The sequence below is a fragment of the Carlito syrichta genome, unplaced genomic scaffold (assembly GCF_000164805.1).
Source record: "Carlito syrichta isolate Samal-C Ts95f unplaced genomic scaffold, Tarsius_syrichta-2.0.1 Scaffold303965, whole genome shotgun sequence".
In the NCBI taxonomy this organism is placed as follows: Eukaryota; Metazoa; Chordata; class Mammalia; order Primates; family Tarsiidae; genus Carlito; species Carlito syrichta.
The window spans coordinates 70,957-90,807 of NW_007248061.1; the positions used below are offsets into that span (position 1 = coordinate 70,957).

A 19,851-nucleotide genomic window follows, 5' to 3' on the forward strand; every position below is an offset into this window, starting at 1 on the left:
GGAGTATGCTGGCTGTGGGTTTCTCATAGATGGCTTTTACTATTTTGAGGTATGTTCCCCATATGCCTAGATGTTCGAGGGTTTTTATCAAGAAGGAGTGCTGGATTTTATCAAAAGCTTTTTCTACATCTAATGATATAATCATGTGGTTTTTGTTTTGACATCTGTTTTTGTATTTAATTACATTTATGGTGTTATGAATGTTGAACCAGCCTTGCATCCGAGGGATGAAGCCTTCTTGGTCATGATGGATGATTTTTGAGATGTGTTGTTGAATCCGGTTCGCTAGGATCTTGTTGAGAATTTTAGCGTCTATGTTCATCAAAGATATTGACCTGTAGTTCTCATTCTTTGTTGGATCTTTACCTGGCTTGGGTATCAATGTGATGTTAGCATCGTAAAATGATTTGGGGAGGGTTCCATCTTTCTCAATCGCCTGGAATACCTTCAGTAGGATTGGTATCAGCTCCTCCTTAAAATCTTGTAGAATTCTGCTGGAAATGATCCAGGGCTTTTTTTGTAGGTAGTTTTCTTATTATGTAGTCAATTTCCTTGATTGTTATTGCTCTATTTAGGGTCTTAATTTCTTCTTGTTCCAACCTAGGTAGGTTGTGTGATATCAGAAAGTCCTCCATTTCCTTAAGGTTTTCAAGTTTGTTTCCATACAGGTGTATATAGTAGTCTCTAATGATCTTTCGTATTTCTTCAGGGTCAGATGTGACTTCATCTTTTGTGTTTCTGATTGTGTTTATTTGGGCTTTTCCTCTCTTTTTCTTGGTCAGCCTAGCTAGGGGACCATCGATCTTGTTTATCCTTTCGAAGAACTAGCTTTTTGTTTCATTGATTTTTTTGTATTATCATTTTGTCTTCTATGTCCTGGATTTGGGCTTTTATTTTGGTGATCTGGATTCTTCTGCTGATATTAGGGTTTTTGTGATCTTGCTTTTCCGGCTTCCTTAGGTGACTTGTTAGGCTGTTAATTTGTGATCCTTCCATTTTCTTCATGTGTGTTTGTACGGATATGAATTCTCTTACTGCAGCTTTTACGGCATCCCAGAGATTTTGGTAAGATGTCTCTTCATTTTCATTTGTTTCCAGGTATCTTTTAATCTCTGTTTTGATTTCATTGTTGACCCAGGAGTGTTTAGCATCATGCTGCTTAGTGTCCATGTCTTTTGTGGGTTTGGGGGGAACCTTGTTGGTGTTAACGTTTATTTTTTTCCACTGTGGTCCAAGAAGGTGCATGATAAAATTTCGGCTCTTTTAAATTTGCTTATGCTTGACATATGGCCAAGTATGTGGTCGATCTTAGAGTACGTTCCATGCAGTGATGAGTAGAATGTATATTCTGTGGTCATTGGATGGAGTGTTCTGTAGGTATCAATTAAGTCCATTTGGTCAAGAGTCACTTTGAGGTTCTGGATCTCGTTGCTGATTTTTTGTCCTGATGATCTGTCTAGGGTTGTGAGTGGGGTATTGAAGTCCCCAGCTATGATGGTGTTAGATTTGATATCTTTTTTGAGTTTACGTAGAAGCTGCTTTATGAAAGTTGGCGCTCCTATGTTGGGTACATATATGTTTAAGATGGATATTTCTTGATGATGGATTGGGCCTTTTATCATTATGTAGTGGCCTTCTGTATCTTTTAAAATTTTTAATAGCTTAAAGGGTATTTTGTCTGAAATTAAGATTATGACTCCTCCTTTCTTTTGTGTTCCGTTCACCTGAAAGTTTGTTTCCCATCCTCTTACTTTGAGTCTGTGGGTGTCCTTTCTAGTGAGGCGAGTCTCTTGAAGGCAGTAGATTGTTGTGTGGTGATATTTTATCCATTTTGCCATTCTCTGTCTTTTCAGTGGTGCTTTTAGTCCATTCACATTTAGGCTAATAATTGAAATGCAAGAGTTGATCCCTGTCATAAGGTTCTTACAGAGTTGTTGTTCCTGTTTGTTTGTTGTCTTTCTTCTGTTTTTGGCATTGGTTCATTTGTGTTTTTAACCTTTGGCTGTACTTTTGTGAAGAATGTTGTTGTTTTTTTTCCTTAATATTTTGCCTGTACTTTTATGAAGAATGTTGTTGGTTTTTTTCCTTTTCTTCTGTGTTCAGTACTTTCTGAAGTGTTTCTTGTAGAGGTGGTCTGGTGGCAGCGTAGGTTCTTAGGGATTGGATGTCTGGAAAAGATTTCAATTCTCCCTCACTAATGAAACTTAGCTTGGCTGTGTAGGTTATTCTTGGTTGAAATTGTTTATCTTTTAGAACTTTGAAGATAGGGTTTCTCTAGATACATCTGCAGCTATTCTGATTGGTCTTCCCTGGTAGATAGTCTGGTCTTTTTCTCTTGCTACCTTTAGGATTTTTTCTTTTATACCTGCTTTGTTTAGGCAAATTATTATGTGTCTGGGGGTTGGTCTTCTCATTTGTTGTCTTGAAGGGGTTCTCTGAATCTATTGTGCTTGAATTTTTGCATCACTGATGAGATGAGGGAAGTTTTCTTGAATGATTTCATGAAATGTTTGTTCCAGTGTGACCTCTGACTGTCTCTCTGCCTCAGGAAGGCCAATTACTCTTAGATTGGGTCTCTTGAAGTATTCATTCATCTCCTGAAGGTTTTGTTCTGTCTTTTTAAGCTTCTTTTCTATGTTTTTGACAGTTTGGGTTAGTTCTGTATTTTGGTCTTCAAGTTCTGAGATTCTTTCTTCTGCTTGGCTAATTCTGCTTTCCATGCTTATTAGTTTGTTATTTATTTCCATCACAGTATTGTTTACTGCTGTTATTTCTGTCATCAGCTCCTTCCTATTTTTCTCTTGTCTCTCCTCAATTTTTTAAATTCTCTCTATTATTGTCTTGATGTCTGGGTTTGTTTCTTGTGACCAGTCATTCTGGGGGCTCTTCATTGTTTGTGTTCCAAAGTCTGTTTTCTCAGTGTCTGACCTCCCAGGGGTCTGTGTGAGCCCTATATTCTTCTTTTGGTTTTTCTTCATTTACGCAGATTTTTCCTCCCTACTTCCTTCCCTCCATTTCCCCGTCTTCTTTAATTATGTTATTCAGGGGTGGAGGGGTTGCTTTTACTTCTGTTTTTTCAATTTCCTATTCTTCCTAATATATTTCCTCTTGCTTTGTTCAGTTCTGGAGTTGGACTGTAGGTTGAAGGCAGTCCTTTTTGTAGTTTTGGGATTTAATTAAGGGGGGAGCTGTGTTTCAAAATCTCTCTGCAGATCCCGGTATTCACCAACAGGTGTATGGATAGTCTGAAACCCACTTATTAGTATATAGAAAAAGTTGAATTTTGTACATTGATCTATATTTTGCAGCTTTGCTACCCTCATTTATTAGGACTAGTGATTTTTTTGTGTGGATTACTTGGGATTTCTGATGTACACAGTTATGACATTTTCTAGTTGGATGCCTTTTCCTTCCTTTCTTTCCTTTCTTTTTTGACCTAATTGCACTTTGAATAATAATACTTATTTTACAGTCTGTTTTGTATGATGCTGATGTTATTTCACCTCTCTTATTCCTAAAATTTAACATTTCTTAATAATACTATTCAGATTTTTGTTTAGTATATAGGAAAATGTGATATTTGTGTATTGATTATATCTTGGAAGTTTGCTACATTCATTTATTTGCTAACACTCATTTATTAGGACTAACATTTTTTGCATCCTTTTACATTCAACCTCTTTGTGGTTTTCAATCTATGGTGTATCTTTTTTTAAAGAGCATATGGTTAGGTCATATTTTAATCCTGTCTGATAACCTTTACATTTTTGTTAGAGTTTAGAACATACACATTTAATGTCATTATTGATAGGGTTGTCAGGTTGTTATTTTTTTATATGCCTACTGTGTGTTTTTCTTTCTCCATTATTGCCTTTTTTTGTATTCAATAGTAAGTGTCCCATTTTTAAACCTCTGTTGATTTTTTTACTATGTATTTTTAAGTTATTAATTCCCATGTACTCTAGGGATTAAAATATACATATTTTAATTTATCTTAACTCATTATAATTTCATTGTCTACTTCAAATTAATACTAACTTAAGAAAATCAAATATAGAAAATCTCCAACACAGGTCTATTCCTTTTCCCTTATTTTGTATTATTTTTGTCATGTTTATGCCCATATATTGTCATATATTGTACCTATGTATGCTCCAAACCCAATAATATACTATTATAATTATTTAACTATTTATTTCTTTATATGATCTTGTGCCTTTTAAAGGCTTTAAGAGATAAAATTTCTGGAGTCTTTTATGTTAATCCGTTAATCCATATGTTTTCTGTTTCTAGTTTTTAAAAATTTATTTCTTTAGATTTAAAGGAACCTCAAAAAACTTCCTTTTGTACTTCTTATAGGATATCTATGTTAACAGAAAAATCTCGATTTTTTTTTATTTGATAATGTGTTTATTTTACTTCCAGTTTTTGAAAAATAACTAGAATTCTGGTGATGGAATGGGATTCTTGGTTGATATTTTTTTCTTTCAGCTCTTTGAATGTACTACTGCCTTTTCCTCTCCCTTGTTTCAAAGAATGTCAGCTATTAAACATATCACTGCTTCAATTTATGTGATGAGTATTTTTTTCTCTACTTCTTTAAATATTTCTTTTTTTATCTCTGTCAACAATTTGAGTATGATGTGTGTTGGTCTGGGTCTCTTTTCCTTTTTTATCTTGCTTGAGGTTTATTGTGCTTCTTAGGTATATCAGCTAATGCCTTTTCATAAAATTTTGGAAGTTTTCATACATTATTTCTTTTCTTTTCTTTTTTTTGAGTCGAGGTCTCATGCTGTCACCCAGGCTGGAATGCAGTGGAATGGTCGTGGCTCACCACAACCTTGACCTCCTGGGCTCAAGCATTTCTCTTGTCTCATCCTCCTGAGTAGTTGGGACTACAGGCGTATGCCACTATACCTGGCTTTTTTTTTTGTAGAGACAGAGTCTCACTGTGTTGCTCAGACTCATCTTAAACTCCTGGAATCAAGCAATCCTACCACCTTGGCCTCCCAAAGTGCTGGGATTACAGGCATGGGCCACTATATCAAGTCCACTAGTTTTTAAAATACATATTGACTTTTGTTTTCTCCTGTTCTTCTGGGACTCTCATCACATGTATGTTAATGCACTTGATATTTTCCCACAGGTTTCTGTGACTTTATTCATTTTTTTCAATTATTTTCTCTGTGTACTTCAGATTGGATAATTTTTATTGATTGATCACCGATTCTTCAGAAGTCTTCTTCTGAGTCCCTCATGTATATTTATTATTTTAGTTATATTCAAATACAGAATTTCTATTTGGTTCTCTTTTTGTAATTTTGTATCCTGGTTGAGAATTTCTATTTGTTGTTTCATTGTTTTCATACTTTCTTTTAATTCTTTAAGCATGGTTTCCTTTAGTTCTTTAGACATATTAGTAGTAACTGCTTTGAAGCCATTGTCTGTGAAATGCCTTAGTTGGGAGACAGAGAGACAATTTCTCTTGATTATTTCTTCCCATTAGTATGGGTTATACTTTCTTGTGTTTTTTTGTTTGTTTTGCCTGTTTCATGATTTTTTAACAATTGAAACTAAACATTTTAGATAATTTATTGTAACAATTCTAAATACGTATGTGTCCCTACAGAAGACTATTATTGCTGGTTTTTTTTTTTCTTTGTTAGTAAATAGGCTGGGCTAAATCTGTGAAATATGTTTTGCTGTGATTTGTAGCCACTAATGTTGCTCAACTTAAAAAAAAATTATTCTTGCTTTTGATTCAAGACTAGCTTCCCAGAGGCTACTGTATTTCTGCATAGCTTAGAGTTCCGGCAATGATTATACAGAGGTTGTGCTTAGAAATTTCAAGAAGAAAGGCTTTTGTCTTCTTCCAGTTGACCTGTGTGTGAATAGGGAAATGCTGTAAGAAGTCAGGTTATTCTTGAGTTTGAGATTTTCTTTCTGCTGGGTCTCACATGTCTTTCTTGTGCATGTGTAACTTCAATCAAGGATTTACTGAGTCAGACTAGTAAATCTGTTGGGCTTTCCTGGGATGTGTCACTTTCATAGACAATGCAGTGTGTGTGGTGTCGCTCAAAATCAAGTGAGTCCCCTTTGACAAAGTGGCACAACTCCTGGTACGGACTCACAACCTAGCCCATGCCATGCCCTGGCAGAACCTCCACATCAGCTGAGCTGCCGGGAGATGGGAGTAATCCCAAGAAGGAAAACCCAAATTCAGCAGTTTTCTTAAACATAAGAGTTTATTGTGTTTTTGTATGTCTTTGGTTAATTCTCACAGCTCTGAAAATGACACTTTGTTCATTTTGGCTTTTTAGAGAGATGATTTGCTAACCTCCTCACTTGGTCATAGAGGGAAGTGCACCTAATTTCATTTAAAAATGCAGCTTCTAAACTTTTTTTTAATCTTTCCTGAATTGATCCTTGAACATAACAAAATGTGTCACATCATGGCTCTATTTATCATATACCCAGCTGCTAGAGTTATCTTCCTAAAATATTCTGTGATTTCTTTGTATTACCAACAAACTCCTTCTGAGCCAAATTATGTGTCAAGTGAAATGGACTTTTGGGTTTGCATTTGTCTTTTGTTAGCTTCAGCTGTAGGTTCATAGTGTATGTGGATTAGTAGGACTTTGAGGTCTGTCCAGATTGCCCAATGCTAAGTCAAAGTCACATTTCACAAATACAGCTGTAGATTCAATTCCATGTAACATTTTTGGACCTCATATCCTAAGTTGTATACTCTGATACCCTGACCTAGTTGTCTAATTATACCATATATAACTCTCTACAAGATTCTTTAACCAGAAAATATTGTATCTTCCACTGAAGTGTGACTTATCTGCAGTCAGCAAGGGAAAGACCACTTCCAAAGACATCCATAAGACATCCATCCAGGAAGGCTCTCCATATAATTGCCTTATTGAATTTTTACTCCTGCTAGTGCATTCTCAGAGGAACTCATACCAGGTTATGAGCTTCTAAAATGTCCCATAATCCAGAGTTATGGAGTAAGGGGTATTCATGCCCCCTCTCCCCCACCCCCCGTCTGTGTGCATATGTGAACTTTTTTAGAGAAGGCTTGCTGTCATGCTTAGGATTATTTTATCAATCACAAATACTACTACAACTGGACAGGGAAATAAAAAGAAAGAAAACAGCTGGAGGCCAAGCTGATATAACCTTGAGGGAGACATCGTGGCGTGGGTTTTGGGCTAAGCATAGGCCTTTTAATAGTTTTTAGCTTAGGGCATGTTATTCAGTTTTCTGACTCACTGGTTACTCATTTCTGAAGTGGGGATAATAATACTTATTTCATGGTGAGAATTAGGACTACCACAAAGTGGATCCTTAAAAAGTGATACAGCTATTGTTTGCATAATTATATCTCCATGACTATCTTTTACATTTTTGTAACTATAGAAGTTTCATATAGTATAATTTCTAGAATTCCAAGGTGTTTAATGTCTCAGTCTGAGTCCACTTGGAGTTTTTGTTTCATTGTAGATTTCTTAACTTAGTACCCAACTTCCCAGAACATCATTCTGATATACTTGTATGACTAGAAATTATATATTTTAAGTACAACTTTGATAAGCAAGCCAAGTGATGTTGTTATAGGACCAGCAGGTTCTTTCATGTTGCACAGCAATAGACCAATACACAGAAACAGTGGGAGCTGCAGCAGAGAAAGAGTTTATTAATTGAATTGCAGCCAAACAAGGAGGTGGGAGAGAGCCTCGAATCTACCTCCTCCAGGAGTTTTGGACTGGGTTTTTAAGGGAATTTTTTTCAGATAGGGGCTGGGGAGCTGGAGGCTGCTGAATAGTTAGGGCATGACAGCTGTAATCATAAGGATATAAAAACTGCATTCTTGTATTGAGTCTGTTCCTCTTAGGGGTTCTTCAGACTGGCAGGTGTCACTGGATGCATTGGAATGCAGGATTTGGAATATGTCTCAAAATGGAAAACTTGAGGTTTATTTAATGTTAGCTATAGAAATTAGGACCTCGTGACAGGGGTTATGTGACTTATTTTTTTTTTTTTGAGTTGGAGTCTCACTCTGTCGCCCAGACTGGAGGGCAGTGGCCACTCCTGGCCACCGCAGCCTCGTCCTGCTGGGCTCCGGCGATCCTTCCGCCTCAGCCTTCCGAGTAGCCGGAATTACAGGCACACGCTACCACGCCTGGCTGATTTTTTGATTTATTGTAGAGATGAGGTCTCGCTGCCCAGGCGGGTCTCGAACCCGCGGGCTCAGGCAATCCACTCACCTCAGCCTCCCAAAGGCGCGGGATTACAGGCTGAGCCACCGAGCCCGGCTGGTTATGTGACTTTTAAGCAGTAAGCATTGATGAGGAAGTGGCCTACAGAGCAAGCTGGTTAATGCTTAGCTATGCTTCTACTCAAATATTAGGCTTTTGTTAAAAACCTAGCAATTTAATCTTATTAGTTTTATGAGGGCAGTTTCAATGCTACTGAGTTGATTTCAGTTTGATTTGTTCAGACTGATACTGAGTAATTAATTTAGCTCTTGCCATTTCAAATTAATTTAGATGAAATTAGTCCATTTTTACAGAATGAGACACCTGCAAACAGTGAGATAGTTGGTATTTGTATGGTTATGCCTGATAGTATTCCTGTTGTGATATTAAAATTTAGATTAAAATTTATATTTAAAGGATGTTATATTACAAAAGATGTATGTCAAGGAGCAAAATGAGCACTGAGCAAACCATATGGATCTCTACCAATTCACTAGGGATTTTCATAATTAACTGCAAAATTGGTACAGCTGTGATTCTTTGTAGTGGTGATGTATTACTAATTACCACTCATTTAAACCTGCTATTATAACCTCTCCCACCTGGACCCTACTCTTGTCAAGCCTGCCAAGTGGAATGACTTGCGTTTGCCTGAAGACTCAGAGGATTTAGGCCTAGCAAAATTCAGACACGGTAGCTTCATTTGGTATGGTCACAATTAGCCTTGTCTTTCAAAAAGCTGACCTGAAAGAATTAATTGACACAGGAAAAATCTTTCCTTCTCAGAGGCAATCATGTTCACCTCTGGTGCAAAATGGGATGAAAAGAAAAAGAATGTATTTTTAAAAAAGTACCCAGAACTATGAACATCCAAAAGTGTGAAGCTCTTGGAAATAACATTTCCAGACCGAGAATATGGCGAATGTTATGATTGGAGTTTTGAAGAAATATAAAGAGGAAAAAGTGAACTAAGATTTTTGTTAGAGCTTACTTGAGATTTCCTTTCCATAGTATTTCATACAAGTCAATGGGATATAACACTTATCATTTTATTGTCACTGGAGACTATGTAAACATCTTAAAGGATATCATCCCCCATCTGGTAGGTGACATTTTGCCCGGTTCATGTTTCCAGTTGGTAAATTAAAACAACAGCAACAGAACAACAACTTTATCTTTTGGAGGAGATACAGTTTGACATCCCTATGGTTCGGGAAAAAGTTGACCCTCCACAGTTGCAGTGCCTTGCCAGAGGCCATGCAGCAGATGGGTGGCTGGACCACAACAAACCTGCTTCAACTTCAGACCATCTGCTCCGTTTTCAAGTATACTGCCTTCACAGTTCTTGATAGAACAGCTTTTCTCTTCATTTATATCTCTGTGATTCTGTGCTCTTGATCTGATTTAGAGTTTTCTTAAATTAGGCAGATAAAATTATATCTTATTGGCATTGTTCAGTTTGGAATACATTGATTTTCTTCTTCAAATCTCTCTGAAATAGCATACGTATTTTTCCATTTTGCAGGTAGGGAAGCTCAGGCTGGCTCCCCCAAGGTCCCTTGGCTAGTTACCCATTGGACCTGAATTCTGCATCCCACGTGTGGTGATTTACCCTTTTCTCTGTGCTGCCAAACAGTAAAGACTTAATACCTTGCTAATTTTCAGAGTACAATTTGAGATACCTCTGTGTTATGTGGAAGGTTGCTTGGAGCACGATTGAAAAGCTGTGTAAAAAATTAACTTATTTGCTTTTGTGTTAGAAACCTAGGATTACCTAAACAACTAAACCAAAAGTAGACTTGTCATTAGGACTGTAACTACTTGTATCCCTATGCAGTATGCACATTGGTTGAATTTTCTAGAAATAGATGAAATCATAGTTTGAAGTTGTGAGCTGTTGTCAACATAGACGATTTCCTTCTTGCCCTCTTTTCAGGGTGCAGCCATTGGCCAAGGCTGGTCTCTGAATTATAGGCATAGTCCCAGCAATGAGTCATGGGATGCAGGTGACCAAGTGAAGTTGAAAACCGTATGGCCAGCACTCGTAATCAGTGTAATTGTAAATACCACATAGGAATGTAAATGATTAGCTTGATTGCTTGGATGATAAAACTGCTTGCTATACTGCCCCAAGGTATGGTTTCTTCACTAACCTGCCACCATCAGTGCTGCCCATAAATTTGAGTAAGCCAGTGTCTTTACCTGTCCAACCTCTGAATGACTTCCTTGGAATGGGTAAATATTATATACAAGTCCTCTCAGATCTGGGGTTACCAAGGTCAGTTCAGCAAACGTTGGGCACTTACTCTGTGGAAGTCTGTTTTAGGCTGTTACTGCTGGTGGTGGTGCCAGTGGTGGTGGCGGCGGTGGCGACCACAAGGGAGCATCCCAGTTGAATAAGAGTGTGCTTGGTAGAACACATAAATTAATCTTCAGTAGGAATGTGCTCTATCTGGATTCTGTTGCAATCACGCTGATGAAGTAGATATATATTTACTGACAGTGATCTCCAGGATAGATTAGCAAATTTAAAAATCATAATTTGTATCCTGTACATGCATAGCAAAAGGCCTAGAAATATGCGCCAAACAGCTGAGAGCAAGAATGGAGAGTGAGTATAATTAAAGTTGGAAAGAGAGAATTTTCAATTTGTCAGTATTGTTTGGACTACTCTACTAGGAAATGTTCTTTGTGTGATTGTATTTATGAGTGATTTAAGAATATGAAATGGTTTGCATTGGTAGAGACCAGGAGCTGGATATTACAGGCTAAGGGAGAAAAAAAGAATATGAGCAAAGGCGTGAAGATGTGAAAATGGAGTAGTTTATTAGTATGCAGTTTTTTGGATGATTTAATGTGGCTTATATAGTCCTAAATTATTGGTTGTCATTCATTTAAGATAATGACATGTTTCAATAGGATTTTAAGTGAGTTAGGCAGATACATCTGTGGAAGCTGAATGGTTTGATGGGTACTTTAGTTGGGAACCTAATTGATTTTACACAGCTTCTCCAGTGCCAGCAAAGCCAGATGCTGCTTTGTGGTTATTCTTGAATATCACCCCCCCTTTTAAGATTACATAATGTTTGCCAGACGGAGAAGAACAGAAACCAGTTTGTATTTTAAGAAGAAGCGTCATCCAGCCATGCTGCTAGCTTAAAGTTTGTTATCTTTCCCCAAGTACACAGATCCCAAAGCACACATGACATTGGTGTTACCTCCATATAAAAAGTATCATGAACCATCAGTCTGCTTGCTCTGGGCACTATTCTGGGTATTCTAGATAGACATTTAGACCGACTAAATCACTTTCTCTGATTTTAATTTTGTGTTACAAGTAAATGTCATATGTAATGTGCAAAAGACAGATCAGTGTATATGCTCAGCTACAGTTTTTAGTTTTATGTTCTGATCTGGGTATTTTGAAGCACTTACAATGCATAATGTGCTATGTAAGAGTTTCTTGTATGATTCGAGAACACACTATAGTGGGGGTAAGGAAAGTTCTTTCAAATTGAAATTCTAAAAATTAACTTTCTCGGAATAAGGCTTGAGTAAAAACGAATTAAGACCGCGGAAAAGATGATAATTTGCAAATGCTTGCAAATTGAAGCTTCCAGTACACATGTTTATAGGCTGTTTTCCCTTATCGGCCCTGCCTAGGGTTGGGAGTCTTTTAAGTTTGGGCCATTTAGGTGACCTTTTTGATACTTTTTATTTTTATTTTAAAGATGTGGGGTGCAACTCAGGGTTCATAAGTGGCCATCGTGCAGGGGAAGTTTGGGACTCCCATCGGTCCACATGCCCCTTGGCTTAGGATCAGGTACCCTTATTAATGTTTTGTGCCCCCCACCCCTTGTCTGACAGTGACCTGCTACTGCCAGTCTCTTTCAGGTAGTATTATGACAGATGTTCAGTGTACACGATGGAATATTACACAGCCATAAAGAAGGATAAAATTATGGACTTTGCAGCAACTTGGATGCATTTAGAGTCTATCATATGCAATGATCTATCACAGAAACAAAGACAGTTTATTTTCCAGTGATTCAGCTTTATATTTGGAATATGGGAACAAAGGTTTAGCACACATACTATCATGGATATAACTATAAAAGTTTCAAGGTTATTTGAATACATTTGTACATCTAAATTAAGAAATAATTTTAGTAGTTTACTTTAGAAGGTTACAACTTATGATTATATTTCTGTTTCCTAAAATAAGTAGCCCATTTTTTTTTTTAGAGCAAAACATACCAACAAAACTGCAAAACTCTGATTTGTATTGTTTTAAGTTTTCCTGAAAGGCGCAAACTATATATTTTTTTCTGTCTTAGCTTTTCTATTACAGTTGGGTCTGTGGAGGGGGGAGAGAGTGCATGATAAAGATGAGTCAGAAGAAAATGGGTTGAGGTTGTAAGAGACAGAGAATTGTCTTTGAGGATTGTTTGCATGTTTCTTCCTGCTAACTCCCACTATCTGGAAAAATACCTGTAGCAGGCCTGTCACTCTGTGGAAAAATACAATTCATTTGACAGGATTAATTCATTTCAAGCTCATGTGGTTTTCAAGGCTCTTTAAAATAATGTGAGCTATTACAGTAATCCATACTTTAACATTTTGATCAAAGTGAGGCATGAAGCAATTTAAATACACCTAGAATGTAAACTTTTAAATGTTACTGGAAAGTGCATTTCCTTGACAATACCGGAACATTTTGGATGTTATGAACAGGTGCATAATTATAGACTTGTATTTTCAAACACCATTCATCCAAAGTAGAATTCATGAAAAAACCAATGTTAAGAAATGAATGGTGCTTCATAAATGTCACAAATGGAGAGAAATTATAATACGCAAGACTAATAATAATGGCCCACTTATTTTGAGTTCTTGTTATATTCTTGATACTGTATACTCTTGAACTCTTTACATATATTATCTCATTTACTTTTTACAACAAGCTTATGAGAAGGGTATGTAATTATTAACCAATTTTTTTTCAGGGAAGGAAATCAAAGATTAGAAACATGAATAGCTAGTAAGGAATGAGGCCAGGATTCTGCCTTAGGTTCTCTGTTTATAGCATCCATACTCCAATCTATCAGGATGTGCTGATTCTAAAGTGATTAATGAATATTTGTCTGAAATTAGACCAATGGTGTGCAGGAAATGGCTCTTACTGTTGAGAGTTGAGTGTTAGAAATTTTGGATTTTTGTGAGCCAATTTGTAAACTTTGGTAATTTGAAATCATCAGTGATTGGAGTATTTACATCACAGAAATGGGAAAATGCTACAAACCGAGGCATTCTTTTCTGAGTTTGTTCACCAGCACACCTCGTCAGCACTATTTGTTGAAGTATATCCGACAAATCCTCATATTTTAAACAGATATGAATGAAATAAACACTTAGATTACCATATTTTTTCCAGTAGCATTTGTCTTGATCTCAAGAGAGACTATAATCAGTATATTAGAACTTTAAAAATTAAAGTTAAGAATATGCATCGTTAAATTTCATAGTAGGAGAGTTCTTTCCTAGCTTCCAATCCTGTATCTGAGGATTTGTTTTTAGAAAGAAAGTCCTTGTCTGGCCAACTGCAGAGTGAAAAGCAGTTAGCTGTGCTCAGATTTGAGAGAACCCCTTGACCAATGGCTGAATTGTCTGGGGAGAAATAAAAACTGGTTGGTTGAACAGAATCCCATGATAGGAGGATGGAGGAATCCAGAGAAGGAAAGTTCATTGAAAAAAAAAACAACATAAAAAGGAAGTCTGTGGGGTCTGAGTAATCTTTGTGGCCTGATTCTAGGCTTCACTTATCCATAAAATAATTTTAAATTTAATTTTAGAACACTAGTACTATTTTTTCCTTGAAACCGTAATGCATAATTCTGTGCTGCTGATGAAAAATCATTCCAGCAGTAGGGGTTCAATTGAAGAAATACTTAAAACTTATAAGTTGTGATTTTGATACATTGCATCAAACTTATCCTTCTAAATGTTCTTTTTATGAAGAAGGCATAATCTTGCTTGAATTTTGTGTTTCGTCTCTTGGTAATGTTCTTCTGTCATGAAAGTCCTCCTTTGAGCATCTGCTGATACCTACTTGGGCTGCATCTTGCTTATTTCAAGCAGAAACATTCCTGATTAATAACTAGTTACTGCTATACTCTAACACAGCAGTCAGTTCTTATCCTGGCTCCTTGACCTCCTTTGTAGTTACCTTTTGAGATGTTCAGAATTTATAGTGTATTGATTAGAGTAGAAGTTTAAGGGAAGGAAAGAAAAGGGAAAAAGAATGGAGGATAAAAAAGTAAAGCAATAGGTATACATATGCATTGAATAAAAGCCAAATGACCACACCCACATTAGGCAAAATAGGACATCCGACTTGAATAAAAAAAAGTAATTGAAAGGATTGTATTTGTGGATGAGAAGGCTATGTAGATGAATATTTTATACCGCCTTCATTTTGTAGTTGCTCAACTTCAGTATTTGTGGCAAGTGTTATTTTTATCCTTTAATTTTTTTTTATTAGCATGGTGCTTCATAGGTTAGAAATAAATGCTTGAGAGTCAGAGAAATCTGGATTGAATCCTAGCTTGAAAATTCTATAACTCTGTCACTTGGGGAGAGTATTCTAACTTCTCTGTTATCTTGCCCTAACAATGGTAATAATAATTATTATTCCAGACAACCACAAGAGGTACAGATGAGGCTTCCTAGTACAACATTTATCAGACTGGGCACTCAATGAATGGCAGTCATTGTTACCTGTGATTTTAAAAATGTGTAAATGTGTTCAATGTGAGCAGTAACAAGAATGCGTCTTGATGATTTGGAAACTCTTGGTAGGAAGCTGACAAATACTTCTACTCTTCCTATAAAAGAAACTGGAGTACACTAAGGTAAACTGCACCTGACTGCTTGCTGATGATGGCTTTCCGTCTTTCTGTGCAGAATGTCCCCCCAGACCTCTCCATCTGCACCTTTGTCCTGGAACAGTCCCTGTCAGTCCGGGCCCTGCAGGAGATGCTGGCTAACACCGTGGAGAAATCAGAAGGGGCAAGTACCCGATTTATGTAGACTTGCAGTGTTTTAATGAATGCAGCTACTGTATGAACAATTTCTTTCACTGGTATTCAAGATTTTCTTTTTGCTGAGATAAGTCCGTGCCTTTTACTTGTGATTATCTTAGGTTTGACTTTCTGCTTTATCCAGCAAAGCTGTGGTATCTTAAAAACTTTCAAAAACTTACCAGTCTTGATGTGATCTGTGCCTTTGAGCCTCCTCATGCTTATGTCTGTGGTTTAAGATAGAACTTTTTTTTTTTTTGAGCATTTGTGCATCTCTTTACATTTTCAGAACTGTTGTTTTAAAAGCAGTTGTTTTAACTAATTGCTTTATGCATGGCTGTTTGTCGTTAACCTTTATTTCATTTTCAAATGCCTCTAACTATGTGACTGTGTTCTAAGCTTCTTCATGGAAAGTAAAATTTCATGGCACTGTTATATATTTTAAGAAACAAAATTATGGTGATATAGCTTTATTCAGTTGTAATTTTGCCAACAGCTAATCGTTTTCTTCTGAAAATTGAAATTTTTATGCTGTCTCTTAATACAAATCTTTTTCTTTTAAAGCCTATCTGGTTATTGTACTTATTTTCCACGAGACTTGTTATGACTGATTTCTTAACTAATTCATTAAAGTTTAGAATTAAGCGGGAGGATGAACGGTCAAATTTTTGTTTCCTTTGGGTTTTTTTTTTAATGGTACTGTAATCACATGGTTTAATAAACTATAGTGTATCTAGGAATGAAACTAAACATTTTCTCTTGCCCTTATTGATCTATGTATTGCTCTTATGGTTCATCATTGTTCTGGTCTGGATAAGTAAAGAGATTAAAACTAATGAGTGATTATCCATAGAAATGAGTGATCAATTCTGATGTAACATTATTTTAATCAGCATCATAGCTTTTACATTTAGTGTTATGCAGCTTAGTACTTTATGTGGTTTGTGCATTCATTCTAAATTAATTTAAATTGGAACAGTATATTATTAAGTGTAGAGAAGAAACTTTAGAGATTTTTATTTGATATCAGACTAAAAACTTATTTTACAAAAGCTCCAAATTATTGTATTAAAATGTGTAACTTTCTTCTAAAAAATTTAGTCTTTTATTCAAAGCTTGTAGTGTAGTCTAAAATTAAGAAAGAGTAAAAAAAAATTCTCAATTCAACTGGTTTCTACCTGAAATAACCCCTCCTGATTTTTAAACATCACTGAATCATATCAACTTTGAAACATTGTATTTCTTTTGCATTTATATTGCTATTTCATCTATCTTTGTGGATGCCAACTTAGAACTAAATTGCCATAAATTTAATTTTTATGTTGCTAAGCTGCTTTTTCTAAATTTAACGTCTTTGAAAAGATCTTTTATCTTCCTCAAATCATGGGGTTGAACTAGGCAAACTTTAAAGTTTCTGTGAATATAGGAAGTAATTTGAAATACTATTGTGGGATTTATTTTTTAAGGTCGAGGTCCTGCTATATTGCCCACGCTGTTCTCAAACGCCTGAACTCGTGCAGTTCTCCTGCTTCAGCCTTTCAAGTAGCTAGGATTACAAGTGCATGCCACCATGCTCAACTCTTAAGATTTATGTTTTTAAGATATTTATTAGTTAGAATTTCTGGACTCTCTCAAATATTTTTATTTAGCTGAATTTAGTTTTGGATTGTTTTCTATCTAGAAAGTTTCTATCCGTGATAAAGTGGTAATTTATGTGATGTGCAGAACTCCATTTTATAAAAGCCAACACAACTATCATAAGACATTAATTAGGAAATATAATTTGAGTAAAATCTGCTATAGGAAAGAAATATATTTCGTGGAACTGGATCTCACTTTTAGCGACTAGTAGCTTTTAGAAAGAAACCATGTCAAATAGCTCAACAGAGTACTGTATTTTAGGGAGGAAAAAGATTTTCCGAATGGTTGAGTAGTTTTGATTATACTCAGATGTGATATTCAAATTATTTTCCAACTCGTTTGACACAGGTACCAGTTAATCAGAGTGACTCAGTGCTGGAGGATGCGTCCAAGAGATCTCTGTTGTGTTTATGGATGTGTGGGTGGCCTGAGTGATTTGGGGGTTATCCTAGAGGACCTCTGGGGTGGTCGGGGTACGGAGCACTCTGGGGATGTGTGTCAGCAACTGTTTACTAAGAAGGACAGATCTTTCCACTTTAACAACCGTTTTAGTCACACTGGCTAAATATCATGTCTGATTATATGTGATCGGTGGATGCTGCTGGCACTTGTAGGAAGCAGGTTTTTTTGGAGTCCAAATTGCACCTTTTCTAGTGTCTTACATTTTCTTTGAGCCCATTATGGAACTGCTGGTGAATCCTTTTGTCAAGCCAATTGTTATCTCCAACTTAATAAACCATATGTGATAGACTTGCTTAAATGAAGAGCCAGTTTTCTTAGGATGAAATGTATCAGCAAGGTGATGCTAATTTTCATGAAATCATTTCTTTCTTTTCAAAGAGACAGTGTAGCAAAAATAACCTTGTGTGTTACCTGATTCCCTACTCTTTTATAACCAACATTTTTTAGAAAGCCTTATTTTGTTTTTTTTTTTTTTTACTTAATAGTTCTTACCGAATTCCTTATGGAATTTAGTAAATTGAATAATACTGATACTATTTAATGTCCAAAATGCTGTTATATCCACTCTTGCCCTTGATAATGATAAGGAAAAAAATTGCATTTGGAATCATGCCTTTGCTTTTTGTGGTTAACCAGTTTGCTTGTATTCTTGAGTTCATGAATAGATGCATGGTTTTCATTAAGGTAAAGGAAACCTAGCAGGAGATTTTCAACATCATTTGTGACAAAGCAAAATCATGAACATTTTCTATAATAAAAGAAGGGGCATGCAAGATGAAACAGAAAAAATATGACTCAGTTTATGAGTTTTGGTTTCCTAAAGAGTTGCTTGTTGTGCCTGCTGGTAAAATAACTAATACTTTTGTGGCACAAAAGCATTCTGAAGCATTTCATCTAATTTTCTAAAAATCTGTTGAATACAAAAAAATGTGGTGAGAGAGATCTAGGTCTGGTATCTATACAGTTCCACTGAGGGTCATTTAGCTTTTATTCTTATTAAAAACATAGACCCAGACCTATTTATGATTATCTTATTGGCTGCTCACAGAACCTTTAAGATCTTGTGGATAGAGACGTTACACATGCAACACAAGAGATGTCTGTCGGAACAGCGCCCATCTCTGGCCCGGTTTTGTGTGAGCCTCCATATATGCACATTCTTGCTTCTGCTGTTACTTGCATCTTTCCCCTCACTTTCCTGTGGTTCTGGTAACTTGTCTCTTCTGAATCCACTTCTGGGTATCTTGTCTCACTCTTCACATTGAGTTTGTATACTGGTGATGCAGCATAGGATTAAAAGCAGAGGCTTTGTTGTCTTGGAGAACTGTTTGAGAGCACCAGCTCTGCCATGTAGTAGCTCTGTGGCCTTGGGGTAGGGGAGTCTTGATCTTCAAGTTTTAGAAATTATTAAATGGTGGGGTATGTAGAATCTTTAGCACAATGTAAGCACACATTTTATAGTGGTTATTAGTATTTTAGTTATTTTTTTCCCTCATACTTGTATACTCCCTTGGTTGGAGTTGTTACTGATTTCTGACTGCCTTTTCTCTGGCCTTGATGACTTCCTTCCTTCTCTGGGATCTCAGGCTAGTCCAATTTCCCCTCCCTCCCTAACTTAAATATCCCAGTGGGTTCTGGCACATGGAGTTTGTCAGTTTAATGATGACCTGACTATGTTAAAATACACAGTCAATAATAGCATTTGGCCGGGTGCAATGGCTCATACCTGTAATTCTAGCACTTTGAGAGGCCAAGGTGAGAGGATCACTTGGGTGCAGGAGTTCAGGACAAGCCTAGGCAACATAATGAGAACCTGTCTCTGCAAAAAATACAAAAAACATTAGCCTAGTGTGGCGACCTATGCCTGTAGTCTTCTACTCAGGAGGTGGAGGAAGAAGGATTGCCTGAACCTAGGAGGCTGAGGCTGTGGTGAGCTGTAATCTTACCACTGGACTCAGCCTGAGCAGCAGAGTGAAACTCTAACTCAAAATAATAATAGTAATAAATAATAATAATAATAATTATAGCATTTGCTTATTTCTATGTGTTTTGTAGTTAATAAAAGTCTAGTAATTTAGATGATTTTATGCTTTTGGCTATTTTACCTTAGTTAATTCACAGAAAATTTTGATGAACACTTTTCTTCATAAATTTTATCTTCTTATACTTAGTATAATTAAAGTATTACATTTCGTGTGAGTACAGATATGAAGTGAGAAGGGGCATAGTATAGTGGAAACAGCTTTGGTTTTGGAGTCTGTGGCATTTATTGAAAATAACTACTTTTTCAAATAATATTTATAGTAATTATCATTTATTGAAAAGGTATTGCTTCTGTTTGATGCCATGAGTGCAATACGTGGCTTGTAAATCCTATTTAAGAGAGTATATTTTAAATATAC

At 36.2% G+C, this 19,851-nt stretch overlaps 1 protein-coding gene across 1 annotated transcript in view; it reads left to right on the forward strand.

Moving 5' to 3' along the window:
- Positions 1-19,851, forward strand: part of RYR2 (ryanodine receptor 2) — a gene marked incomplete at its 3' end in the record, with an annotated part of 448,211 nt that overhangs the window by 60,740 nt on the left and 367,620 nt on the right. The window contains exon 3 of the mRNA XM_008059232.1: positions 15,231-15,335. Coding sequence (XP_008057423.1) covers positions 15,231-15,335 — 105 coding nt within the window. The remainder of the gene's footprint in view (positions 1-15,230; positions 15,336-19,851) is intronic.